The sequence below is a fragment of the Sipha flava genome, unplaced genomic scaffold, assembly GCF_003268045.1.
Source record: "Sipha flava isolate LNK unplaced genomic scaffold, YSA_version1 1_pilon_pilon, whole genome shotgun sequence".
Classification (NCBI taxonomy): Eukaryota; Metazoa; Arthropoda; class Insecta; order Hemiptera; family Aphididae; genus Sipha; species Sipha flava.
In genome coordinates this window covers 3,553,449-3,580,703 of record NW_020272783.1, presented here as the reverse complement: position 1 = coordinate 3,580,703, position 27,255 = coordinate 3,553,449, and the positions used below count along the sequence as shown (strand labels likewise).

The following is a 27,255-nucleotide window of genomic DNA, read 5'->3' as shown; positions in this document are numbered from 1 at the left end:
TATACTCTTGTTCTGTATTTGTATTGTATATGTAGTGTACACCTCTTGTCGCCGACATTCTTACAAGGCACAACGTACTGCACTCGTTTGATTATAATAATTAAGAATATCATTGGGCAAAGTCCCATGATAATCGGAGGGCTCGTAATGATTTAGAAATATCACTCTCCGTCCGATGAGCAAGCCGGAACCTCAACATACATTTTTTTATTATTAGTGTTGTTTTATAAACTCAACATGGAGCAGAGCAGTTCATTACCTCCCGCGGCGTTATGGTCCGAACCATAATGAAACAATTATGTATAAAATGTATGTAGAATTATTATTATTTCATATATTGGCTGGTATAGTTAAACATTATACAAAGATGTCATAGTGAACGGCGGACACTTATTATATTTCTGTTCTGTTTTGTGAGTTTTGTGTTATTTATTTATTTTATTTTTTTTCTTGGATGGAGTTTGACGCCCTTCCGAGCTTTTTCCACAAATAAATTATACCAATACCATCTAATTATAATTGTTTTTTTTTTTTTTATACTTACTAAAAATTCCTTCACAAAATCCTATGTACTCTGATTTCCGAATCTCGGTCATAGGTTGGCGACCGTGAACATAGGGTTCGACAATACGATGTATAGAAATAGTCGAGAAATGTCACAAGTTTAAATTTATGGATTTTAGAAGATATTTCACAATATTAAATAAAGTATGTTATAGACTTCATATGCGTATATAAATCCTTTATAATACCTTATTTAAATTCCAAATTTATTTTCTCAAAATTATAAATTATGAATTTTAGTCCATACGAAAATAAAATATGAATAATACGGATAAGTTATAGACCGTCAGTATATACTATATAGTTAATTATATAACAATTTAAAGTAATTGATGATTAAAAGTGTCGCGTTAAGCTATGTAGCCGCTCCGGGGCAAATTAAATTATGCCACCCTTAAGAAAATTACAATTCAGAATAAAAAATATTATATACGTAATAGAAATAATATAGTTTATTATATAGTTTATGTATATAGTTATACAGTCATACTAAAATTATATAATTATATATTTTTTATTTTATGTTGATCCTCAAAAATTTGCCATCCCATCAAAAATCAAAAGATTTGCCATCTCGGGGCAATTGCCCCCCTGCCCCCCTTTAAACGTGGCTTTGATGATAAATAAAAATCTTATTTTTTGTCGTTTCTTTGAATCGTAATGATTATAGTACAAATAATGATGACGCCACACCGGTCATAGATATTTCCGGGTTCGGTGAATTGCGTCCCATAAATAAAATGTTAATATACAGCCAGGTGAATTGTGTCCCCTCTAATTATTCTCTGAAAGTCTTAGAACAATACGATTTCAAATCTAGTCAACTTTTAAAGTATATTAATGGGTTGCCTTTCTTACATCCAGTTGAGGTACAAGAATTCTTTCAAAATTATTTATTATCCATTTCACTTATTGAAGATGAACGAATTAATAAAATTATAGAATACATATCGAAAACTTACAATACAACAGATGCAAGTTTACTTCCAAATCGTTGGGCTGAATATGCATCAACGACAAATCGGACAACCAAAATTTATGAGGCATTTCACTCTAAATTAAATATTCTATTTATCGCTAGTCATCTAAATAATTACTACTTTATTGATATTCTAAAAAATATTCAGCCTGAAACATGCATAAAAATACGAAGTAATAGGCAAAGAAAATCTCGTCAAATTATGGAAAAATAAAATTATAATCGAGAAAAAATGATTGAATATAATAATAAATAATTTGATTTGATTACATAAATCATAATGCTGTTTTAAAAATCTACAGCTAAAAGGTGAGGGCAATTATAGAAACAATGGGACTTAAAATGTCAGAGGTGCTTAATCGTAAAATTCCGTGTATTTTCTATAAGCCAATGTTAATTTTGTTGTATTTGGTGTTTATATCTGAAATTGCATTCATGAAGTGATGGTAGAAGGAATTCATTTTTAGAAGTAAATGATTTATATTTAAACGCGGGATATTTCAAATATTATCCTCTTAATCTAGAAATCATTACTAAACATATTTTATAATAATACCAAGTTACCTGGTACCAAAACTATAATAGATAAACACACGCTCTGACAATATTAAGATAACAGACGAAATATTCAAAGAGTTTCACGAGTTTGTTTTCATTTTGACAGACGTCTAGTCAATTTATGTTTTTTTCGACTTTTGAATTGTGCAATTAAATATTAGTTTCTTTTGTTTTTATTTAATGTTTTTGGTATAACGACCGTGGTCTAACAGGTAATTAATATTTATTGAAATTGTATTGGTACGGCACGAAAAAGCAATTCAGTTATCTGCTTGGTTGTTAACGGGATTGCAAGTTTAAACATGACTACACTTTTGGATCGTTTGCAAGAACACTTGGTAAAAAAACGCCAAGGGTTAAATGACGTTCACGAAACGTTGAAAAAAATTACTGGCCGTGATGTGTTTGATGAACATAACCATGGTAAATTCAATAAGAGATTGCAGCAAGGAGACCAAAAACCTCAATTTAGAGATCAGTTAAAAAAAGACGTCAAGAGATTACGTGACAACAATAAGTCTTTTAGAAATGACAGTCAAAACCGTAAGGTTTTTGTTAACAACAATGAAACAGCGAAAAATTTTAAAAATGGACATAATTCAGCTAGGATATCGGCCAAAGATCGCTTAGGGAGTATTGTAGCAGATGAACACCAAAAACCCATAAAAGAAGAGTATGAAGAAGACGATGATTTGGATGATGATCCTGCACCAAAAAAAGCACTTCAATCTCAGGTCATGTTGTCATCTAAAATCATGAAATCTCGTACTGAAGTTTTAGCTGCTCAATCAGGTGATCAAGTAACAAAAGAACGAAATAGACGTATGTTTGGATCATTATTAGGTACTTTACAAAAGTTTAAGAAAGAAGAAACTCAATTAAAAGATAAAGAAGAGAAAAAAGCTAAAATCGAGAGGAGACTCGAAGAAGAAGCATTGAAAGAAAAAGAATCATTAGTCCTGAAAAAACGAGAATTATTTATGCAAAGAAAACAACAGCAAAGAGACATAAAAAATATAGAAATTAAAATGGGGTTGGTAAGAAATTTTGAAGTATTTGAACGTCAAATAAATTGTACTATGAATTTTATCAAAACGGAATATGATCCTTCTGTATTTTACTTGCCTAAAATACATAATGAAAAGACTGAAAAAAAATTGGAAAAGACACGTACATACTTGAGCAATATTTTAGGAAAGAAGAGGAATATGGTTGAAAGTCAAATAGACAAGTTGTTACAACCTGATAATGATCAAATGGAATATGAAGATAGAGTGGAAGAAGGTGAAGTAAGAGCAGCAGACGAAGAAGAGGATGCAGATGTTGATGTTTATGAAAGGCATCAGGATAATGGAACTTTTAATTATGATTAAAAACAATTTTTGTGACAAATTTAAATTACCTCAATATTTTGTATATTTTATTATAAATACTGTTTTAATATTTTTAACATTATTTTAAATAATACATACAAACATGAATTGAGGTAATTTAATTTATTTGTAGATTACACTTTTTTAATCCATTTATTTATGGTATTTGAATATATTTCAAAAATTTGTGAAATGAATATAAGCCATTTTAGTTATTTCTGTGTAAAATTAATATGTAATTATTCTTAAGTGTTAGTCTTTGAGTTTATCTTAATTTAAACACCTTATATTATAAGTTCTTGTTTATATAATTAATTAAATCTATACTTGTGTGACTTTAAAAAATTTTTATTTTTGTGGAGTTATTTCTTAATGTAGATTTAAACACAGCAAACACATTTAAACCATTTGTTTAACAAAAAATATCTTTCTGCAATTTTCATTTTTTATTTTTTATGACAAATTTACAAGAATTGGCTTATTAATATATATATAAAATTAAAAATCAGCAGTTCACAACTTTTTCCTCGAGTAAAGTAACAATCCTACTTTTTGAATATTTATTACATTATTCATTATATGCTATATTAAATTATGAACATTATTGATAATTCATTAAACCTGATCATACCTAATATAAAAATTGTACTTGAAACTATATAATTTTGTGTGAATGTACTATTATTATTATTTTTTTTTTATTGTGCAAGCTGCTATAATTTAATAATATTTAATTCCAAAAGCAGATGGTTTTAATATTAATAAAAACAATAGAATTATATTAGAGTGATAGTTATTCATTATGACTTCTATACCATATATTATAAGCACTTACTGTAATTTTATTTATTTTGTTATCTTTGAACAACTTATTATTATTGACTGATGTTATCACTAATATACAAACATTTCAAATTTTAATTTTGAATAATTATAGGAAGTATAAATTTTAAAAATTTTAGAATACTTATACTTACAAAGGTATATATATATTGAATATATAGTATTTTATGAGCTTAAAGCTAACACTGTTTAAAATAATTATTATTAGGTATCCATTATCATGTTTTATGAACAAGTTTTTACTCATCAATTTGATTATAAAATAAAATTTGTAATTTTTAAAACATCAATTTTATGTTTCTTAAAAAAATAAATGGTTTTATAGATGTGTATCAATTACTATGTAGACAATTAAACTTATAGTACTCTAGCTAATATTTAGAATTTTAATGTTACTGCAGTGCTCGTCCTGAGGGTGTAACCAGAGTATCTAAACTAATTTTCAGAAATTTTACCATCTCATAATATTATTACATTATAACGCTTAACAAGTTTTGGGGTCGCTCTTTTTTTTTTTTAAATAAACTCTTTAATCATAGAATAGAGATTACAGATGTTTTTAATTTTGCCAAATTGAGCACTGGTTAACTGTATTACTCAATGATAATCACAGATGTATGAAACAATTGTTTAATATAATATATTAGATATTATCTCTGATGATAATAAATATCCATTGATTATTATATAAATGTAATGTTGATACCTCTTTTATAGTTTTAATTTAATGATACTTGCATTATACAGTTAATTCACATATTTATTCTTTATTCATTTATTTTAACATTGTTCCAATAAGTCAGATCATATGTATCGTACTGTCGATTATGAATATTGGTACTTAATTATAATCAGTTATGTTATTAATGGTTTGTACCAACACAGCATTGATATATTTATTCAATAAATATTTTAAAAAAATTTTAATATTTGATAAATTTTGAATATACATTAGTTTTACATTTTTAAACACTCAATAAAGTATAATACCTATGTTTATACAATTTTAAATTTTCATTAATTTTTAAATATTTGTTTTAGAATGTTAATACATTTTTATTATATATTTCATATTCAACAGGTAAAATTAAATATATATTCAATGTTGTATGAAATTTTTATTTTAAATATTTGAATACCAAATATACATATTTCTTCAATCATTATATTGACGAATGCTGTTTTGGTGGTTTAATGTTTAATTTTTTATGCACCGTTTTGATAAAATGGGTAACTATTAGGTGAATTTCAAAAAGGCACTACCCTGAATACAGTGACGGCAGATTTTTGAGTTCCTAGACTCAAGTTAGTGGGTGGGTATTGACCATTGGGTATCGAGTGGGTATTCGTAAATATGCATCTTAGAGAGGGGGATCTCTTTTTACAAGCTACCTTTAAATTTCTTTTTAGGTGGGTGTGTGGGTGGGTAAAATCGTAACAGGACTCATGAAGTAAAATATTTCGCGCCGCCACTGCTCTGATGATAGTTATACGTAATAAGTCGTTTAAAATATTTTACTATTAAATAATTTTCATTCAAACTATGTAAAAATTATTAATATTCGTGGTAGTTACAATTTGTAATTTAAAAAAATCGGCCAAACCATCACTACTCGTTTGATTGACTAGAAGAATTGGGGGGGACAAAAAATGAACCTCATTAACAGCGAATGCAAATTATATTATACAATTGGGTACCTACACAGATAAATAAAATATAATAATAAATATAATATTGTTTTATACATTTGTGAATATGGCCTACACAATCTTAAACCTAACGAGCAACGAATTTCCCAAACCGTAATACCAAATAAATGATAATTTATAGTATTAGGTGATATTATATTACAATCATGAGGTTTTAAACCTTGTCATAATCGGCAACACGGTCTTAAAAGATATCTTCTGAACACGATTAAAGATATACATACATACATATATATATAGTGCTTCTAAGGCCATGATCGGTGTAATTAAAACATATGTTTTTTCGTTTTGTTATCATTTTAAAATGAAAACATGATAAGAGCGTTGTCTTCACAGCTCACGCTGAGTGTAGATTACAATTTATTAATAACTCTGAAGATACGTAACAATCCATTCTTAACCGACCGAACTAAACGAGTAAAATATTAATAATGGCTCTACACTCAGCAGTAAAGGGTAAACTTTTGGCCGTGATTGGAGACGAAGTGAGTATAAAGTATATTCACATACGTTGATGGTAATTATTGTGTATAACAATTAAAATACCGAGGAGACCCGCCCTTTTCGATATTACCATGTCAATATTTTTGGTTTTATTTCAAAAACTAAAAATGCATTTCGCCTATATTTATAAAATTCATTTTAATTATAGGACACCTGTGTTGGTTTCTTATTGGGCGGAATTGGCGAAATCAACAAACATAGACACTCAAACTTCATGGTTGTTGACAAAAGTAATTATCGCATTGTGCTTGCATTTGTTATATTATTTTATCATATTTTAATTGATATGTAGACACGGCGGTGATTGATATTGAAGAGTGCTTCAAAGGATTTATTAAACGGGATGACATTGACATTATACTCATAAACCAAAATGTAAGTGATGTTATATCAATAAGTAATGTGTTATACAGAAAAATGTAATTGTATTTTTTATATTAGGTGGCCGAAATAATTCGTCATGTAATTGATGGTCACACACAGCCAATTCCAGCAGTTCTTGAAATTCCGTCCAAGGATCATCCTTATGACGCTAGTAAAGATTCAATTTTGCGTCGTGCTAAAGTATGTATTATTGTCTGGTTTTTATTAGTATATTTAGTTAAACAGATAAAATAATTATTATATTTAATTTGTAGGGAATGTTCAATCCAGAGGACGTATGAAAAATTCAATTACCAAATTATTTTATCATTTGTTTTTTGTTGTTAGAGTGATCATTTTTATTTTAACATTCCATTTCTAATTATTTATTAAAAATATATTCGTAAATTCTGATCAATGAAAAAGAAAATGTATTATTTATTAAGTTTTAATATTTTTTATTAGATAAGATGAACTATGGCTATTAAATATATTTAAATTATGTATTAAGGGGTTTCTATATGATGCAGAAACTACTAAGTGTGTAATTTAAGTATTTTAGTAATATAACAAAAGCAATTTTTCACTTTGAATTACAGTTGCTGCAGGTATTGGTAATTTCTAGTTGCCATGCAACAAGGTGAACATTTTATGGATGATGGGTGTGTAGTTGGATTTAAATGTATAAATATTTTGGAAATATACACACATAGTAATTTCCAACTTTAAACATATTACTAACATGAAACACAAATGTAGGAGAATACATAGTAATTGATAAAAATATATACAATAGTAAGATCAACATTATGTATTTTTAGTTGATTAATACTAGTCGAATACAAGGGTATAACAAAAAATATTTCAAGTAAATTATATACAATTTTGTCTACTTAAAATCAATTATACTTAAGTGGTAAGTACAAAATTGTGTACCAAATACTTAACCTCAATTATAAATTAATAACCTGGCCAGATGTTAGTTACCACTGTTTAAATCTAACTTTTCATTACTTTGGATCACATTCTTTTGGAATTCAATTATTGATATAAATTAATAAAGTTTGATTGTGTTAAAATAATTCTTATAATTTTTTACTTATTTATACTTGTTTTCACCAATCCTAATATTAATACTTTTTTCTAGTTTTTAGCCAAGATTAATAATTAAACATTGTAGTTAATTAATCCTAGTATTATTATTTAATTATTAATTAAATTTAAATGGTTTTCTATAATTATTTAAATCTAATATATTTGCATAATACTATTTTGGCAGAATGTAAACATTTTATATTGAAAATTACTTTTTACCTATGATATGTTTGCAGAAATAGTTATTTTTACAAAAGAGGGAGGGAATTAACAGGGGCGTAGCCAGTAGGTAGGCCCGAGCCTACCCAGATTTTTTCTAGAAAAAAACCAATAATATTTAGAAAGGAAAATAAGTGGAAAATTTATGGATAACCCATAAGCTGTTATTGACGAGTTTGCTGTCAACAAGATTAGAATTTTTACTTTGAGAATAAATTAAAAATGCGTATATTAATTAATATTTATTTTATTTTCTTTTATCAAAACCAAAAAATATGATAATATCCACTGCTTCATATTTAAAATCTATCTAAAATTTAAAAACGAGTATACTAATAAAAACAAAACAACTAAAAATAAATATTTTAGATCATTTGAATTTACCTACTGTCAGAAAACTAATAGAAAACTTAAAAAAAAAATCAAAACTTTTAAAATAATATTTTTTAAACTTAATACCTATCATGTCTATTATTACAAAATTTACTGTAAATTAAAATAGTTAATTTATTAAATACTCATTAAATATGCATGTTATATGCACTTATGAACAAATATGCAAAATATGTAATATAAAATTTGGTGTTTAAATTTAATGAGATATGAATCGTAGACATCTCAAACCTCCATAGACGTGCATACACTTAGTACAAATATGTAAATGCATATAAATCCAGGCTCTAGTTATTATTAATTTCTTAAGTTGATTATCAATACAATAAATCTTAAATCATGGTAATTTATGGTATATTTCTCAGTTGTGATTTATGTTATTATTAATTTTAGTAAGAATTATTCTTATAACTAAATGGTAATTATTTCTAAACTTTAATTTACATATAAGTATGGTTTGTAAATAATATTATGTAGAAAGTAGAGCAACAGTTGGTTTCAGTTAATTAATTAGCAAGTATTTTTTTACATCACATTTACAAAATTGTAAAATTGATAGAATTTTAAAGGATAAATAGTTTAAGCAAAGAATAGACATTAAAGGAAACGATAAATCTAAATTAATAGTTAAGAGCTTATGTTAAGCATCCCAATATTTCATTCATCTTACAGTGCAATACAAGTAATTTTTTTAATTATTACAATGTATTTAAAATAAAGGCAACTTCTCTGAAAATTAGATGATATGGATGTAGACAATTTTTGTTTCATTTAATATATATATATATATATAATGAAATACCAATGAGGCAAAATATAATTGAATTTTAGAATTATAATTTTATGTATATTTAATTAAGTAAAATTGTATAAAGATTTAGATGAAATCAGTTTAAAATTAAATACACTAAATATTTTATTTAAATGGTTAAAGGATATATACTAAAATAGAATTAAATTACATAGTCACAATCACACAACTCATTAAATTACACACATACATATATAGATAGTATGTCATGAAAAAAATTGGCTATCAGCTTATTTTCACAGGAAGTGCAAATTTTTGATAATTTTTATAAAACAAGATGAAAAAATTTAACCTACTTAAGAGTCAAATTTTATCTTGAAAAGTTCAAACCACCTACACTCAGTTTCACAGTGTCTAACTCACCACATACTGAATTGCGTTCCTTGTATTCGTTTCTAGACTACACAACAGAAATGGGGCATTTAACATTTATAACATTTAAGTTTACTATCTTAGTATGCATATTAGGTGGACCGATTCAAGATGATCAAGAGTTGAAGCCTTGTCCAAATATTAAACCATTTACAAAAGTCAACATTGACCAGGTAAATACTTTAGCTGATAATTAAAAATATTTTATATGGATATTTGTTCAACTTCCAACTTTAGTTGCTAGGGAAATGGTTTTTGGCTATTATGGTTATTGAATCACAAAATGAAGAATTCATTGAAGATAGTGTTTGTATACATGGTGAACTTTTGCGATACAATAAAACCATGTTACGGCAAGTATGGAACATTGATAATCCACTTTTGATTGGGGATCATAGCGCTGTAATAGAACTTCCAACCAAGGAAGAAGAAGTAGGAATTTGGTCAATTTTAAGTCCATTAGGAGGTATAGTACTTGCTGCTAGATCAAAATAATTTTTTTAATATTCAGAAGCTAAATTATAATTTATGTTTTTCCCAAGGAGATATAAAAGCAACAGTTATTGATGCAGACCCAGATAAACATATGATACTGGCATTTTGTGGACAAAAAGGATTTGACTCATTACACATGTGGACAGTAGTTGTAACACGTCAAAATGGCATCACAGCACCAGAAACCTTAAGATTATCAGCTATTTTGGTCAAACATGGCTATAGTCCATTGGCCAGTAAAATAGTAAGTTGGAAAGATTGTCCAATTTATACATTTATACCTTAGAATTAAGATTTGTTGGAACATAAATAAATTGTGCAAATAAATACGTATACAAAATTATACAATTTTTTTTGTTTTATTTTTTTTTTAAACTTAAAATTGTCAATTGTGTTACAAGAGCTTATATACGAGAAGGATACAACATCTGAAACAAAAATATAAAACATATATTAGCATATGGATTCAAAAATATATAAAATCCAGAATTTGACTGAATATAGTTAAGACATACAGATACTTGTATACATTAATTTGCTACCAGAATATTATGCTCAAGATACTTTACGTTTTAAAAAGGTATCAAAATACTCAAAAAGACCTTAATGGAATACTACAGATACAGATTTTTAAGTTAAAATTTTTGTAGTTAGCCAAAATACTTTGGTGTATAATGTATTCATTATATTATAATACAAATTCATAAATAAAAAAATGTTTTCCTCTCAAAAATTAGTTAATCACTTGTATATGAATAGAAATAACTATAATTCATAATTTAGAATCATTTAAGTTAAAAAAAAAAACTTACAATCCTGACGCGGTGACCCATAGCTTTAGCAGGAAGGTTGGTCTTAAATTTAGCTCGTACTGATCCAGTGGCACCATGAGGACGGGTTACCTTGCCCCAAATAGCACGGACCTTGGACTTCTTCTTTGGGCGTCCAGGTACAGAAACTAATCTTTTAGCCTAATCAAACAACAAACAAGTATAAATATTCATCAGAACGTTTAAATTATACTTATTTTATAAAACTGTTAAAACAATTTAAATAAATATAGACAAATTTGTTTGCAAATTGGAAGTACTTTACGAGCACCTAGTAAATAAACTATGGTACCTAAATGTTTATATATTGAATTTTGAAACCAACAAAAATTAAAGGTAAATTCGATTCATTCGATATAAAAAAAAAAATAATACTTACCCTGTATACATAAGCGACACGTTTTCCAACATAGAACCACGAGTCAGACTTGGAATCACATCCGTCTACTTTGAGCAGAGCAGTATTTTCATGTTGGTTACGGAGTCCTCTGCGGAAACCTGTGAACACGGCTCTGGCATACAAACGTCCATAAGGCCTCTTCTGGCGTCTCTTTTGTTTGACTACCTTCTTCACCTTGTCGGCCGACTCTACGACTTTCTCAGTGGTTTTGACCTTTGCGGCCGATTTGCTGGATTTTTTAGCGGACGCCTCCGGCATCTACAACACGTCGGGCCATAAAATAATAACACGGTAGGGAATTTTAATCCGGTTCAATCCGTTGACTCGGCCGACGGTCCGTCGATATTAATACGATCGCGGAGGCCGACGGATTAGAGCTGCCTTACATAAGTCAATAAGGAAATACATACCTTAAGGATACGCGTGGAAACGTTAAATTCGAAAATGAAAACGTCCCTCGAACACTCACCAGAGGAAAGAGGATAATATTTATTGTATGATAAACAAACGTAATATAACCTAAGAACTGCGATCGCGCCGTGACGGGTAGTGGTGGGAGGGAACGATGATTAACCGTGGAAGAGTAAAATGTTTCGTGATAAGCGGCGCTCGCGGTCTAAGCGGTGTCTGGGCCGGCGAAAGGTCTGCGTAAAATCACAGTCAAAGGTTCGCGAAAAACGGTGACGAAACTACCGGCTGGTCTGCGAAAATCGAGCACCGGTAGGCTGACGGGATCTGGACAGTTAGCGAAAACTCTGAGTTGTTTCTCTTCCACGGGCGCTGTCCCCGCCCGCGCGGCCGACGCGCGCCGTGCGTCACACTCCCGACTCATCTTGGCGGTGCTGTTAACACATTCGACAAAATGGTGGACCGACCCGTGATGTCGCTGCGCCCGTGGTAATCCGCACTGCTCGTAGCCCCGTCGGCCCCGTTCGTCGAATTCCGGACGCGAGAACGAAACCGCAAGCTCCACGCGCACGCACCGCAGTAGGGCAACCGGAAACGCGGTAGACTTTTGTGCCCGCGCTCACGTTCGTCCCGGCCGCCGTCCGACGTATACGGATCAAACGATCCCTGTAGTGCGTATCGACCGTGGACTTATTCTATGCTTGCACGTCATTTCCATGAAATCTCCTATGTCCGATTGGTGAGTGTAACCGACTGCGACAGCGGCAAACCACCCGGTACTGCTTATCGTGTTTGGGCGGTGTTCGCTAGCCTGAAGCCATTTCTCTGCTCCTTGTAGTACGACTATCGGGGCGGTGTACTTTTTGTCCAATTCCGTCTCTAGGCCTTGTTCGTCAGGCTTTTCCGACACCATCATCTGTTACATATGTGGTCTTCTGAACGCATCTGCAATTATGGTCTTTTTCAATAAACATAAACGTTCCTTTGATCATTGTATTCGTTTGTCTATGAATGCACTTCAGATAGGCTTCTTCTGAGTATGGTACTCAAATGTTTTGAGCGGTTCACTGCTGTCTGAAAGACTTGATGGGTTAATTTTGAGTGCTATACTAATGCTGAATGGGCATATTTTAGTTGTATTATATATCTACAAAACTGTTCATGCCGATATATTTTAAAATAAGTCAAATTAATTGATTTCTTGAACATAATACATACATGTAGCTTTGAAATTCATTTAACCTGAAAAGTTCAGTCATGTATTTAAAAAAAAACTACAACTTTTACGTTAATACTATACCTACTGATGCCTTATTTTTATACCTATATTGTAAAGAAAAAAATATTTATAAAAAGATTAGTTATAAATTTATTATTATTTCTAGAAAAATTATTTTTCTGTGGTTTCGATTGATTTTTTTTCATTAACTAATCATTTTTATTTTAGGGTTAAGAAAAATGACAGTTTTATCGTCAGCAGAGACAGCTGAACAGCCACCACGCAAGAAGTTGTGTTTATCAGCATCCAGGCAACTACAATCTAAATCCTATGCACGCTCCCAACTTAATCCGATGGCATCACCGCTTGATCAGCCTGGTAACTGAAGTTTTTCCAATCAAGTTTTGTAAATTTTAAATCATAATTTTATTTTAATTTGCTTTGAATTGGTATTTCTTACAATTGTTCACGTTCAGTCATTTATCTTATTAGTTAATAATTAATAATTGTTCATTTAGTCTGTATTATTACATTTTTGTAAGTGGATCATAAGTCTTAACTATGGAACCCGATTTTGAAAGCCACGTAATGTGGTTTTTATTAGGTTATAGTTTTCTTATGTTTACTCTTCCGTTTGTTGGATTTTTCACCATGAAATATTTTCTCGGTCAAATTTTGAACATCCAAGGATATAAAGTTATTGCTATATCGGTTATATTTGCTGTTATTATTGTACAATTAATTATTTATAGTTATGTAAAACAAGCATTTAATGAACCTGTTGATAAAGTTGATGACGGTGGTGGTCATGAAGATGAAAAAGAATTTATTGATGACAAAAAAGATCAATAGTTATTAATAATTGAAATATTTTATTTCCATCATTTCTTAGTATTAGTGATAGTCAAAAATAGTTGTAATTTCCATCTAGATATTAAGCATTTCTTATAAAATTCAATATTATAATTTAATTAAATATAGTTTATTATTTAAATTCCAATAATATTTTTAATTATTGATAATTTATTAAATGATCATGTGATATCTAAAAACTTATCTTATAATTTTGTGGATTGGATAGTAAATATTTTTATTTTTAATAAATAAACTTATTAAAAATCCCATTTAGTATTTTTTTATTTATACTTATTTTCTGTTAAAGTCTTAATAGAAAATCCTTTACTTATAACTATTTAAAAACTTTCCCATGTATTACATGAACTATTTACTTACATATATTTTAGTAGATATTTTTTGTTGCATATGGTAAAATACTAAATCTTCATAGTGTTATGTGGTTATAAGAAAATAATATAATTTTAATTAAGTTATTAGTTTAATTACATAATAAACTTAATTATATTTTAAAATATAATTACATCTATTGAGAATCAAAAAATAAAACCATTAATTAATATAATATTTTGTTAAAAAAATGTAGAGTTATATTATATTTAATAAATTATTTGGTTTTAAATGTTTTAAATCCAAATTAGTATAATATAGCTATTGACAAAGTCAATTCATTTTTCTATGAAATTATGATTTTATTTTTATTTTGCTAAAATATTTAATAATAATAACTAATTTTTTTATATCATTTAAATTAAATTTATTAGTAATAAATTTATTGGGTTTTTAATTCAATATGTCTATTATGATGATTATTTTCAAAATTGATGAAATTGATAAATTAATCTCCAATATGAATCCAATATATAGCTTATATTAGAAGGATGGATGGCATGACAGTTTACCAGGTGATATATTTTAAACTTAAAGTTAGTCAGTTTTTTTTTTTTTACTAAAATTATTTGCAATGTTTATAACAATATGTTCTAGTAGTTTTTAATAATTTATTTATATAGTTTTATTATAAATTACTAATATTTTATCATTTATATATATATTGGATGAGTTTCTGTAAGGGCTTTAGAATAAAAACTTGATCTACTATGTACAGATACATTTTTTTTGACAGAGTTTAAGGTTTTGTTTCTTCTTTAAAAAAAAAAAAACATTATTTTATTTAATTTAATTAAAAATAATTACTAGTGTTTGAGTAGGCATTAATTTGTTTTATTTATGTTATTTTAATATTAATCGAGTAGTTTATTCCTTTTCAACGATATTTTTACTTGCATTGAAATGTAAACGTGGTTGAAAATAATTTAAGAGGTATTTATTTCATTTAAAGTTATCCGGCACATCAAGCAACAACAACAAATACAACAGCAGCAGCAGCAGCAACAAATCAATTGTTCTTGTGACAGTGAGAGCAATGGAACTCCTGGAGTGGCAACTTTGTGTAATCTTGGCAATACCTGTTTTCTAAATAGCGTTCTTTACACATTAAGATTTGCACCTTCATTTTTACATAATCTACATCATCTAATTACTGAATTACAAGAGATCACTGGAAGGTCGACAAATGGACTTAAAGTACTCATGTGTAGATCACTATATTTAGATAGAATTTGTTTTTGACATTTTTTTTTCTTGGTAATAGGGAAAATGCTCTTCACTCGGACGAAGTACGAGTTCTGTTAGTAGCAAAATGTGGAACTTTCAATCTTCATTAAATGTAAGTATGAATGACCTGAAAATTATACAAGTTACCGAACGTCTTCACCAAGTATTTGAAGCGTTACATAATTCTGAGCTTAAAGATAGTTCAGATCCATATCAACCAGAAGTATTTTTGCAGTCATTAAGGTAAAGTAAAAAGTATTAATATTACTAAAATATGAATCATTATTAAATTTTAATGTTGTTTTGTTACATAAAGAGATGTGAACCCGATATTTGAAGGCAATCAACAACATGATGCTCATGAACTTCTTGTATGTTTGTTGGACAATATTAGAGAAGGATGTAAATTAGTGATGCAGCATTCTGCCCAAGTAAATTGCTTTGTTGCGCCTACTCCACCAGTTATTCAACCTGCACCTAATAAATTGAAAAAGTTTTCGGGTCAAGTAAGAAAATCATTAAAAATTGCATCTAACAGTAAAACACGACCAGTCAATGGCAGCCTTCCGCCTAGTGTTACTATCGCTAATGATAAGATGTTACCAGAAAATGAAAATTTTGTTGGTAAGCACAATTTTTTACTCTTAAAACTATGTAAGATAGAGAAGAATTTACCACTTAAATTATTTTAGATGACAAACAAATGTATGTTGTTAATGGAACTGCAAATGCTGCTCAATCTGATGAAACTGAGAGTATTCCTAGTGGCAGTAGCAGTAGTAGTAGTAGTACATCAATGTTCGATGATTTTCAAGGTGTTTCTCTACTTCGAACCACATGTTTAGAATGTGAATTTGTTACAGAACGAAAAGAAAGTTTTTGCGATATATGTGTTCCTATTAATGGTTTATCAAATGGAGATATATCACCTGAGTATGAATTCAACCCGTATGGTTAGTTGTATATTCATATTAATTTTTATTTATTAATTAATTATTTAAATTGGTTGTTTTTATTCTTTTTAACTTGTTATTAGTTATTTTTTTAATTTAAATTATAGCGACTAGAAGATAGAATACAACTAAAACTATACTTTATCTAAGTAAAGAATGGTATTATGACATTGGGTTGACAACCATTTGGCGGACAGTATATGAGGCTGATAACCAATAGGCTGACGCCCACTGGATCGACAAAATATAATAAAATACAATTTTACATTATTCACTATGTTCTTAATTTGTGCTTATTGAATTCACTGTATAAGAAATATACTCTATAAACTCATTAATTAAAAATGTAGAAAATAATAATTATAATAATTGTTATTGTAGGTTTGGATAATCTGATAACCCTGAGTACATAGCTGTTGCAACTGCAAGTGTGTATAGGATACAAAAGATATAGCATTTATCGAAATTAATAAATATTAACAGGTTTTTGTGGTGTTTTGCTTTAGTCAGTCTATTAGATTACATAGTGAATTTGATAAACACAAGTATAAAAACATTATGTTTAGTGTAAACATTTTATAAATTGTATATTGTATTTTCTTGGCCCAGTGAACTGTCTGCTTGATAGTTGTCAGCCTATCGACCCATTTCCATTCAGAATACACTGGTGTACATATGTACAACATCGGATGGTAGTTAAGCGGTAGGGTTGAGTTATGGGTATGTTATTGGAAGCATGTGCAGTTATGATGTGTTATCATCTACCACTTGGTGTATTCTCAACTTAAATAGAGTATAATAGTTGTCAATAGTCATCAGTTAATAGTGATATCAGTTGCTAATAAATATTTTTTATTATACTTTTGGCTGTGAAATGTATTAAATTCTACACTTATGTTTTTATCTACAAATATAAAATTACATTTTATTTAATGTTCATTTCAGATTACGATAGTGTTAACAAATTATATCATTCTGCAATTGTCACTGAAGAATATCTACAAGACACTGATAAATATTGGTGTGAACAATGTTGTCGATATAACGAAGCTAAAAGAAGTGTTGGATATGAAAGTTTACCTCGATTACTTACATTACATTTAAAGCGTTTTTGTACCAACTATAGGTAATATAGAAATTTTAGTAATCAATATTAATATTAAAATATATAAATTTTTTAGAGCTGTTGTGTCAAAAGTAAACGAGCACATGCCAACACCTTTAACGCTTGAGTGTTTTTGTGAAGAGTGTTTATCTCTGAATTCACAACAGCAAACTCGAGCACATAGCTACCAGTTGTATGCTATAATAATGCATTTGGGGGCTACAATTGCATCTGGGCATTATGTTGCATATGTGAAAGCTCAAGATAATCTTGAAGAATATATCAATTGTCCTCGTGATCGACGTAAAACTGGTAGCCTTTCTGTTACGCCCAATGGTACTTTGCCAGCAAACTACAAAAAGTCATCTATATCAAATGGTCTCTTTCGATTTTTAAAAATATCACCAAAAACTTCTTCATCTTCAGGGACATCTAATAGTCCATCAAGTGATTCAATAGATTCAGGGAAAGTTTCTTCCATTGGACGACTGTGTCGCAGTCTAGAATGTTGTGGATTACGCATATTAGACAATTCAGAAAGTGGTGACAGTGTTTGGTTAGAATGTGATGATGAAACAGTAAGAACAATATCTGTTGCACAATTGACACAAATTTTAGAATCCAAATCGTCCAAGAATTCTGCATTAACTCCATATTTATTGTTTTACGTTAAAGTCAACCACAATGAATAACTAAACATAAATGTAAATATTTTACATACTATATTAACCCCGAGGTGTTCATTTCGTGATAAACATTATAGTGGGACTTTAATAGCTTGCACCCTTACCAAAGACTAACTTATAAGTGCACTCATTGTCACTCCAACTTTTTATATTTTAAATTAAATATACTTGGGGTCTTGTAAATGGTATGTTATTAGAATTATAAGTTGTTTAATCATTAAACTACATCCACTTTATAACATACAATCAGGACAACCATGTGTTATACTGTTATATAAAATAAATATACGATTATTTTAAATTTTTAACTATACTTGAATTATAATCAAGGGCAGATTGGAAAAACATTTCAGAGTGGGAAAATGGTTAATAGATTGGTGCATGATCATTGTTAATGATGTCAAATTATGACCAAGTCTACGTAGCAGTCCAGTCCAATGGAAAAACACCCGAATTCCCGGTGGGCCAATCTGCCTCTGCCAATAACTTCATAATACTATTAAAAATTGTATTTTTAAGTCAAATTATATTATTGATTATTGAATATTATAATAATTAGGAATATAGATGGCATTCCACAATAATCATTGTTAATTAAAGTAATATATATTGATTATTGATACTAAAGCAATAAAATGTATTTTAAAATTTAAAATACTATAGATAATTGAAACTTAGAAAAAATCAATGATATAACATTTTATTTTTATTTTTTTTATTAACATTGCCTTCAATAAATATTAAATATATTTCAACAATTACTAGGTTAGCAATAACAATATTATCCAATGAGTGTGAAAACCATATTACTAAAATTATTTAATTGTGCCAAATTATAAAATACTATTTGTTTTTAAAAAAAAAAAAAGGCTGTGGTTAATTTTGACGTAAATAAATTAGATGTATTAATGGATATTATTACTTCAACCTTCAGATCATTTTAATGGGAGAAAATTATAAGGTTTCACAAACAGTAAATTTTAAGAACTGATCTAACTTGATGAAGTTACTTTTGCAAGTTACATATTATTTTATTTACTTACAATGGTGTAATAGTAAGGAGGTATGGGAACGGCCTTACAGAGGTGATAAATTTAGTATTTTTTTTTTATCAGACATTTTTATGTAGAATTAAAATATTTAAAAGGTATAATCTTTAAATAATATATTTTTTTGCTACCGCATATTTTATTTTGTTTTGTATGTTTAGTTTTGTTTGTATAATTTTTAGGTGGTGTGATAGTGGATGAGAAGGAATGATAAATGGATATTAGGTTTCTGTAATTTTTTTTTGGTTCCCTATGTTTTTCCTCAATTACGCCATTGTTCATATTTTACCTTCAATCAATTAAATTTGTAATTTTTGTGTTATCAGTTATGTAACCTTATTTAGAGTGATGTTTATACATATATAATATTTAACATCATCATTATTGATAAAATATCATTAGATTTCATTTCTAAAATTTCATACTCACAAGCAAGATTTACTGAGATTAAGTTATATATTTTTATTCCATACCATTTTAATTTATAGATTTTTAAAATGTTGGTGAGTATTGGATTATTTTTTTTAACATAAATTAAACTAATTTAACTATAATTATATACATTAATATGGATGATTAAGTATTTTGTGAATATTTTTTAAAATATTACTTGAGTTATTTTTTTTTAAATGTTATTGTGAAGCCTTATGATTTATTATTTGCTTTTAATAAATGTGATATTTTTGTTACTATAGACTGTTTAGATACCAATTGATTATTGGCAGTTTCCCTAAAATTATATAAATTAATTAAACTTTGACTTGAATTCTAAATTAATATGACTACTGTAACCAAGAAATTTGAAATTTAAGATTTTGACCGATGAAGAAATTACATTGTGTAATTGTGCATTATATATATTTAATTTCTGTTATTAGTTATAATTGCATATAAAATAATATGCAAATTCTGTTCTTTTTCCAAGATATAATGACCAATGATTTTAAATATTACTTTATTCAATCACTTTGTTCTTAAGGTATATATATTGTTAAGGTAGACACTGTTTAGTCATTCTAAATAACATTTATACATTTTCATTAAAATAATTTAAGAGTTAAACTAAAATTGTACAAAACATAAGAATCATAAGCAATACAATTTATTCACTTAAGCACTAAATTCATGATTTTTCGCTTTTTCATTTTTTCTCACTGTAAAATTGGTTTTATTTGTTTGTTAATTTTTGTTTTATTGGAATATCATTTTTTAACATAATTAATAATTTTGTGTCTTCCTTAAATATAATCAGGCTCAAAGTATTTTTGGTTTTCAATCCACTATTTCTGTGTATACCTGTGCTTGTATTAAAAAAGTATATTATTTATTTTAGTTTAGTTTAATTATTATGTACATTAATTTAATTGTCGCATATTATTGTTATGGCTTAAAATTGTGATTAAAACAAAAATTATTTCTGTTTACCTATGTGTTGTATTATTTATTATTATATATATTTATATATTTTTTGTTGTACTTATAAATTATATCTTAATATTGATTCAAGACTACCATTTCCAAATGGTAATATATTTTTTTTTCATTCAAAAATAACATATACACTGTAATCAATAATCAAATATACACAATGAAACTAAAAAAAAAGGCTAGGTGTTAATAAATCGTTATTAATTCAGCAAACAAATTTAGAGTACATATTTTTATTTCAATACATAATATACAATAATTAAAAATGAAGAGCTTATATAATTATAAATTTAATAGTTACCAATCTAATGCACCTTCTAAGAATTCAAAAGGTACATTATCTTCTATCACAGCTTCAATATGTTTTTTTTTTAGTGTTTTTTTATTAGAAGCAACCATTGCTTTGTGACAGTGTTGCACTATCAGTCCAACAAAACTTTCCTGAGAACAATAATTTTACATTTCACGTGCTTAAAATCTACCGAATAATAATCCGTAAGTTAACTATAGGTGTTACTTACTGTTGCTTTTGTAAGTATATACACAGCATCCCCTGCGACTATGTTAACGTCGGGATCCATTTTCATTATGAGCTTCACTCGGCCAGGAGGTAATCCTTTGTGCACGTTTTTTGCCTGGGTATTCAGTGAACCATCAGTTTGTTCCGTTTCGGTCAACTGGTCAACAGATTGGTCATCACCTAACTCTTGGTCCGCAGCGCTGCGGTCGTTGACATCATGGTTTTCATCATCATCTTCATCATCATCATCATCCGTGTGATATTCGACAGCGTCTCGAACCCCGTCCGCGATCGTGCCGTCGACGACATCATTTTCTTCGTTTACGTCTCCGCGTACATCTTCTAGGATTTCGGCCAGGACGTCGTCGGTGGATTTTTCGGGAACCGACAACTGCACCGTCATCGGTTCGCTGTCGAACAAATTTGGCGAATCGTTTTCCATTTTCCTTTTACTTCTTCTGACAAAACACTTTGCGATCTAAAACGTTGACGAGGATTTCGCACTAGAACGTTGAACTCCGATCATTTTGATTCCTGTTTGTTGTTACGATCGTATGTTATTCAAAGATAAGCGACATTTTGGAGGGAAAAATTTATAACCTAAAATGTACGGGCGACAGAGGAACGATGATAGTATGCGCGTTAAGTTGCAGAACGATCAGCAAAGAACGGCGACTACGTAGAAACAAAAATTATTGAAAACTAATTAATACGGCACACGTCTCCGTTTCGTTTGAATCTGATATATAATTCGAACACGATAATTCTCGTTCAGCAAAACAAACCGATACGAATGTTCCTCTACAATGGAATTTGATTATTGCTTTTTTTTTTATTGCGTTCTTAATATCATCGAGTTGCCGTTTTTTTTTTCTAGGGACCCTGTGCGCGACTTCAGTGCGATATGCTTCATCCATAGCTAGACCATAGGCGCAATAAGGAGGCTTAATGTACAGTAAAACAATACGTAGACGAAAAAAATAAATGAGTCTTAGGCACACTCACTACTGTCTGATTACGTACAAACGCGCTAATAGCACTTGATCGAATGAACAGAATGTGTTTTTATTTTTAAATTAAAACAATATAATTTAAATGGTGTCGCAACTATTCTGGTAGCGTGTTCAGCATGGGCCATGCTATAAAGTCATAAATAATAACAAATGCCGTGTAAAATTATTTTAGAATCATTATTTTGCAAGTAAAGTACTACAAATAAGATTTCTAATTTAGTCACTTATTTAATTATTTTACATTGAATGATAATATTGTACAATAGTTATTAATTATTAGTTACATACTATGTGAGTTATCTCGATGAAAATTAGAAGTCAATTTTATTTTTTATCTAGATAAGATAAAGATTTGAATTATCTAGATAATTTTAGCTATTGTACAACAATGGCTGCCAGTGAGCCACTGCAGTTTTCATAAGGTTATGAATACATTAAAGGACTATAAAATATGAATGCAATAATTGTGCACTAAATACTGAAAAAATATACGTTAAAAAATGCTTCTGAAATCGGAATTTTTCCAAAATTACTAGTTATTATTTATGACTGCAAGATATTTAATTATTTAGGCTGAGGTTAAACTTAAGTCACGCTTATGATATTGTTGACTAAATATAATTCTTATAGGATATTAAAAAACTAAATAAAAAATTTCAAAAATAAAAAAATTGATCACAGTACAGGTATAATTTTAAAATTTTAATACTGTATGGTAACACATTTTCATTATATAGGTTTAGAATTTTTACCAATTGTTTTTATTCAATAAAAAAAAAAAAATAAAAAATTACTGTGATTGATATTATACGTTCCTAAATCATTGTCAATATACATTATTGTTACGCAACTTATTTCTGTTTATACGGTTCTTGGTATAGGTTGAATGATATTTAGTAAATCATATGTACTCAAAAAGTCAAATAATCAGCATGGTTTTGTGCCAATAAAACATTTCAGTTGTTCATCCGGACTTTAAATTATCTGGATTCCGGAGATGTAGCGGTGGAACGACCTTTTAAAGGATAATTCACATAATTTAACATCAACCTATCCGAAGATCAAATTCGTGTCCTGGGGTGGATTCGAGCTTGTTTAAGAGGGGAGAGCGAATAGGAATATTATTACTATTATATATGTATGCATTTATACCTATATCAAAAATATTAAATTAATCTGATGAAAAACAATTTTAAGGGAGGTGATCGCCACGATGCCTCTTCCCATAAATCCACCCCGTGCGAGTCTGTTTTGTTTTCATAGGTGTTTTGGAACTCAACGCTATGTTTACATGAAGTCAGGTGTTCGTCATCCGTTTTTTTAATATGACTGCTGTATGGTAATCACTTAACTTTTGTTTGGCGCCAATCGATGGGTGTGTATAGACGTTTAGTCCTACGGCGTTAGCCGTATTAACCGTGCTGACGTCGTTATAGCATCCATATATGTAAGAAAAAAGTGAATACTTTACATAACTAATAAATTAATTAAATATTTTAAGAAATAAATTTCGAGTAACACAAATTAAAAAGAATATTGTAGCCATAGGTAGGTGTAATTAATTAGTACTATTAATTGATTACCATGCAAGCGAAAAAAAATCCGAGTGCGTCTCTGCAACTGATGTGTACGAGTTATAAATTTAATAATTAAACGTTTATTATTACAAGTATATAAGTTTATTACAGCATATTATGCATGCGTATAACACATACCTAGATTTTGTTTGTGTCCGATCAGTGGCGGATTTAACGGTCGTTTAGTCGGTAAACACCGTCGGGGCCCCTTCCTAAATTGTAAAAAAAAAAATTATAACACAAACTGTAATAGATATAGTTTACAATTACCATTTTTATTAATAAAAAAATAATTTAGATATAGTTAGAAGTACTATTAACATTGATTATGGAATTCTATATAATTTCTGAGTATGAATACTATAGGAGTATATGAACAATGATTTATTGTCAATTTCGCTGCATCACGTTTTTTTTAATGTATTATTTTCCATTTTCTTATCGTGGAAATGCGAGTGTAGCGAGCAGCTTTGTAAAACGGGACTAAGAATATTACTGATACATTTATTTTGAGGCCCCTCTTTCGGATTTGCTGACTTCATTTGAACCTTTAAATCTGCCAATGTGTCCGATATCACGTTCTGCCGAAGACCATTAAATTATTAATTATTTCGGCTGGTCCATTAAATTGTATTAAAATGAGCATTTGAAAATTGTTTTTTCGTAATATCTGTTCTGTTAAAGTCTTACAAGCACATCCCACAGTTCGGTATTATCATTATTGTAAAATATACAATAATAATAATTATAAAATACTAATCGTCGTCATTTGGTTGATCAAAGTAGATATTATATTCCACTACAGTAGCCACATATAATTGTGTTAAATCATTGAACTATTTGTTTTTGTATTTATTTATTTCCGATCAACTAATCGTAGACACAACTAAGTTTAATATTTTTTTATTTTATTTTATTTTTTTTGGGGGAGGGAACTGTAGTTCATAAGTTCAATAAAAATTAAATTTATCGTAATGGAATTGATCCATAAAATTTGATAGAAAAACTGGGGGGGATTAACAGTATATGCAGATCATAATTATCTTTACGTACGAACCGTTCGGAGTGTAAGTATAAAAGTTATAAGTCCAGAGACTACGAATGTGTTAGCATGGTTGACCAATCAGTACAAGTCATTTATCGGTCAAGCAATCTTTCAATCCACAGGATTGCTGTGACGATTGGCAATGTTGGCCGCATTGGCGCAACTAGGGAGGGACTTAGGGGGCTTAGCCCCAAAATTTATTATAGCTGCCCAATTTTTTTTGATTATTTAAAATTGAATGATAATTTAAGCATGGGATAGTGAGATACATACTAAATAATATGAGTATATGACACAGAGAATTATTCAAAAGTAAATTGTATAAATATAAAATATTATTATTATAGTTTATTTTGTAATTCCTACAATCCTACATAATTAATAATAATATTGTTATCTAATAAATGTGACAGATGACGGTGGAGTATTGCAGTGGTGTTATGTCATATTTTATGTAAAACATACTACATAGAAGTAGGTACATGTATTTAATAATGTAGTATTGTTTATTTTGTATTGATTGTTTTTATTTCAATTAATAATTATTTTTCTGTGGCTGCGGTAATGGGGGGGGGGGTAGGGGGGGCGAAGCCCTCAATGGCTCACATTGACTAAATTTATCTGTAGGGCTTCAGCCCTCCCCCAATATTTAAGACCTGGTTGCGCCAATGGTTGGCCGAATGACAACTATACGTTTAATTTACATTTATCTAAGTATTAAAAATTATTTTATTTTATTGTGTTAAAAATATTATTTTTCTCATGAGGTTTTTTTTATTATTAAAAATTATATATTTATTATATTCGAATGTACGGTTGGTAAAAATTTTACTTGTAAATTATAAAAAAAACTCGTATTTTGTTAATTTTGTTGTGAAATGTTTACCATAAATACCATAAATATTATTGAAATCTATTTAACCTAATAAGCCTTAAATAATTAAAATCACAATAATTAAAATAAATAAAAATTTTAAATATTTAATATCATATTATGATATAATAACTTCTTTTTAAATTGATAAAATTATTTTTTGTGTGTTTCAAAAATATTGTAGATTATACAAAAAGCCCTTACCTAGATAGTATTCTATGGCTTTAGGTAAGGGCTTTAAGGTATACCTTACTTTAGTGTCCTAGTGGTCCTTGTGGAAACCTTGAAGGAGATTGATTATTTTGCTCCTAATCATTGCATCTGATATTGATTAAAAAAATGAAAATTAAACAAACCATTTATTTTAACAGTGCGTGCATATATGGGTGGTGGGGGTAGAAAATAATAAAAATAATTAAATCACAAGTAACTCACACACACTGCATCGAAACTCAAATTTTGCCTGGCATATATTTATCCTATCCATTCTATTATGGCCGCAATCGACGATGAATAAGTAACGACCGAAGGTTGTGTCCTGCCTTCTTATCGATCGTAAATATACCACATATGACTACAAATTAATAATCATCATCTATAGACAATAGACTTGGACGTGATCGGTCGTTGAATGTAACTCAATGGAATTCATGTTTACAACCGGTAAACCAATAATAATACAACTGTTTATTTTGTTTTATATTTATTGTTATGGTAACCACATTTTCTTCGACCATCCCTATTTGTTTATTTTGCACTAATTAGGTATACTCATATACTCTTTATAGTTGGTTTATTTTTTCTTATATATATTAGTGATGGGTCGAACCCTGATTTTTGAAATTGAACTGAAATTGAACCGAACTTAAAAATAATTTTTTGAACCAGAACTTCATCGAACTTTTATATTTTTACCAAACCGAACCAAACCATTCCAGACCTAGAAATATTTCAAATCGAATTCAAACTCGAATTCAATTTTTTTTTTACTAAATTGAAAAACGAATCAGCTAAACACTGTAGTCGTAGTTTCTAAAGTGCAGGCCAACCGAATGTAATCAAATGTTTAATTAAATTTTTATGATTATGCAATCAGTTTTATACAAAAATTCACAATACATAGAAAAATGTTTTTATCAGCAAAACTGACTCGGAAGAGGAACAATTCTTTACAAAATTGAAAACCGATTTTTCTCGTTACAATAAAGTACTATTTACACTCTTACGACATGACACAATTCGAAAAGACACGACACAATATGATTGTGGCAAATTATTGTTGATCTCGGACATATACGTACAGTGCATATCGAAAATATTAATTTATAAATTATAAACGAGATTTTGTTTCTATAAATATTTATGGCGTGAATTTTTGCGACAAATACCAAATTTAA

The 27,255-nt window shown here is 28.7% G+C and overlaps 7 protein-coding genes across 7 annotated transcripts; 5 read left to right on the top strand and 2 right to left on the bottom strand.

The window, feature by feature from the left end:
- The first annotated feature begins 2,169 nt into the window (after nucleotides 1–2,169).
- LOC112681966 (pinin) lies at nucleotides 2,170–3,532 on the top strand. The gene has a single exon (XM_025552361.1). The coding sequence runs from the start codon at nucleotides 2,404–2,406 to the stop codon at nucleotides 3,472–3,474; it is 1,071 nt and encodes a 356-aa protein (XP_025408146.1). The 5' UTR covers nucleotides 2,170–2,403; the 3' UTR covers nucleotides 3,475–3,532.
- A 2,817-nt stretch (nucleotides 3,533–6,349) lies between these two features.
- LOC112682065 (V-type proton ATPase subunit F) lies at nucleotides 6,350–7,282 on the top strand. Its single transcript, XM_025552528.1, has 5 exons — nucleotides 6,350–6,512; nucleotides 6,680–6,761; nucleotides 6,824–6,906; nucleotides 6,973–7,095; nucleotides 7,170–7,282. Exons 1-5 carry the CDS (start codon nucleotides 6,459–6,461, stop codon nucleotides 7,194–7,196), a joined length of 369 nt encoding a protein of 122 aa, XP_025408313.1. The 5' UTR covers nucleotides 6,350–6,458; the 3' UTR covers nucleotides 7,197–7,282.
- Nucleotides 7,283–9,591: 2,309 nt separating this feature from the next.
- LOC112681949 lies at nucleotides 9,592–10,628 on the top strand. The gene is made up of 3 exons (XM_025552333.1): nucleotides 9,592–9,957; nucleotides 10,022–10,250; nucleotides 10,327–10,628. The coding sequence occupies exons 1-3, from the start codon at nucleotides 9,826–9,828 to the stop codon at nucleotides 10,563–10,565; spliced, it is 600 nt and encodes a 199-aa protein (XP_025408118.1). The 5' UTR covers nucleotides 9,592–9,825; the 3' UTR covers nucleotides 10,566–10,628.
- On the bottom strand, nucleotides 10,607–12,022 carry LOC112681950 (60S ribosomal protein L35a). Its single transcript, XM_025552334.1, has 4 exons — nucleotides 11,920–12,022; nucleotides 11,489–11,767; nucleotides 11,092–11,250; nucleotides 10,607–10,707 (listed from the first exon to the last, which is right to left on the bottom strand). The coding sequence occupies exons 2-4, from the start codon at nucleotides 11,765–11,767 to the stop codon at nucleotides 10,684–10,686; spliced, it is 462 nt and encodes a 153-aa protein (XP_025408119.1). The 5' UTR covers nucleotides 11,920–12,022; the 3' UTR covers nucleotides 10,607–10,683.
- Nucleotides 12,023–12,121: 99 nt separating this feature from the next.
- On the top strand, nucleotides 12,122–18,661 carry LOC112681948 (ubiquitin carboxyl-terminal hydrolase 1). The gene is made up of 8 exons (XM_025552332.1): nucleotides 12,122–12,656; nucleotides 13,365–13,514; nucleotides 15,334–15,578; nucleotides 15,646–15,851; nucleotides 15,925–16,232; nucleotides 16,301–16,561; nucleotides 17,507–17,687; nucleotides 17,743–18,661. Exons 2-8 carry the CDS (start codon nucleotides 13,376–13,378, stop codon nucleotides 18,356–18,358), a joined length of 1,956 nt encoding a protein of 651 aa, XP_025408117.1. The 5' UTR covers nucleotides 12,122–12,656; nucleotides 13,365–13,375; the 3' UTR covers nucleotides 18,359–18,661.
- Nucleotides 13,421–14,110, top strand: LOC112681952. The gene has a single exon (XM_025552335.1). The coding sequence runs from the start codon at nucleotides 13,698–13,700 to the stop codon at nucleotides 13,986–13,988; it is 291 nt and encodes a 96-aa protein (XP_025408120.1). The 5' UTR covers nucleotides 13,421–13,697; the 3' UTR covers nucleotides 13,989–14,110.
- Nucleotides 18,662–21,070: 2,409 nt separating the features above from the next.
- Nucleotides 21,071–21,791, bottom strand: LOC112682034. Its single transcript, XM_025552488.1, has 2 exons — nucleotides 21,351–21,791; nucleotides 21,071–21,270 (listed from the first exon to the last, which is right to left on the bottom strand). Exons 1-2 carry the CDS (start codon nucleotides 21,789–21,791, stop codon nucleotides 21,127–21,129), a joined length of 585 nt encoding a protein of 194 aa, XP_025408273.1. The 3' UTR covers nucleotides 21,071–21,126.
- Between the last annotated feature and the right edge of the window lie 5,464 nt (nucleotides 21,792–27,255).

What these genes read in the sequence shown, in the direction of transcription:
- LOC112681949 (XM_025552333.1), top strand. Translation starts at nt 9,826, where the DNA reads ATGGGGCATTTAACATTTATAACATTTAAGTTTACTATCTTAGTATGC. An exon ending in CAAAAGTCAACATTGACCAG is followed by an intron (nt 9,958 to 10,021) that starts GTAAATACTTTA and finishes TTCCAACTTTAG; the next exon opens with TTGCTAGGGAAATGGTTTTT. An exon ending in AATTTTAAGTCCATTAGGAG is followed by an intron (nt 10,251 to 10,326) that starts GTATAGTACTTG and finishes GTTTTTCCCAAG; the next exon opens with GAGATATAAAAGCAACAGTT.
- LOC112682034 (XM_025552488.1), bottom strand. Translation starts at nt 21,791, where the DNA reads ATGGAAAACGATTCGCCAAATTTGTTCGACAGCGAACCGATGACGGTG. An exon ending in ATATACTTACAAAAGCAACA is followed by an intron (nt 21,271 to 21,350) that starts GTAAGTAACACC and finishes TATTGTTCTCAG; the next exon opens with GAAAGTTTTGTTGGACTGAT.
- LOC112681948 (XM_025552332.1), top strand. Translation starts at nt 13,376, where the DNA reads ATGACAGTTTTATCGTCAGCAGAGACAGCTGAACAGCCACCACGCAAG. An exon ending in GTATTTTTGCAGTCATTAAG is followed by an intron (nt 15,852 to 15,924) that starts GTAAAGTAAAAA and finishes TGTTACATAAAG; the next exon opens with AGATGTGAACCCGATATTTG. An exon ending in GTATGAATTCAACCCGTATG is followed by an intron (nt 16,562 to 17,506) that starts GTTAGTTGTATA and finishes TGTTCATTTCAG; the next exon opens with ATTACGATAGTGTTAACAAA.
- LOC112681950 (XM_025552334.1), bottom strand. Translation starts at nt 11,767, where the DNA reads ATGCCGGAGGCGTCCGCTAAAAAATCCAGCAAATCGGCCGCAAAGGTC. An exon ending in GTGTCGCTTATGTATACAGG is followed by an intron (nt 11,251 to 11,488) that starts GTAAGTATTATT and finishes TTGTTTGATTAG; the next exon opens with GCTAAAAGATTAGTTTCTGT. An exon ending in TGGGTCACCGCGTCAGGATT is followed by an intron (nt 10,708 to 11,091) that starts GTAAGTTTTTTT and finishes TTTTTGTTTCAG; the next exon opens with ATGTTGTATCCTTCTCGTAT.
- LOC112682065 (XM_025552528.1), top strand. Translation starts at nt 6,459, where the DNA reads ATGGCTCTACACTCAGCAGTAAAGGGTAAACTTTTGGCCGTGATTGGA. An exon ending in TGGCCGTGATTGGAGACGAA is followed by an intron (nt 6,513 to 6,679) that starts GTGAGTATAAAG and finishes TTTTAATTATAG; the next exon opens with GACACCTGTGTTGGTTTCTT. An exon ending in CTTCATGGTTGTTGACAAAA is followed by an intron (nt 6,762 to 6,823) that starts GTAATTATCGCA and finishes ATTGATATGTAG; the next exon opens with ACACGGCGGTGATTGATATT.
- LOC112681952 (XM_025552335.1), top strand. Translation starts at nt 13,698, where the DNA reads ATGGAACCCGATTTTGAAAGCCACGTAATGTGGTTTTTATTAGGTTAT.
- LOC112681966 (XM_025552361.1), top strand. Translation starts at nt 2,404, where the DNA reads ATGACTACACTTTTGGATCGTTTGCAAGAACACTTGGTAAAAAAACGC.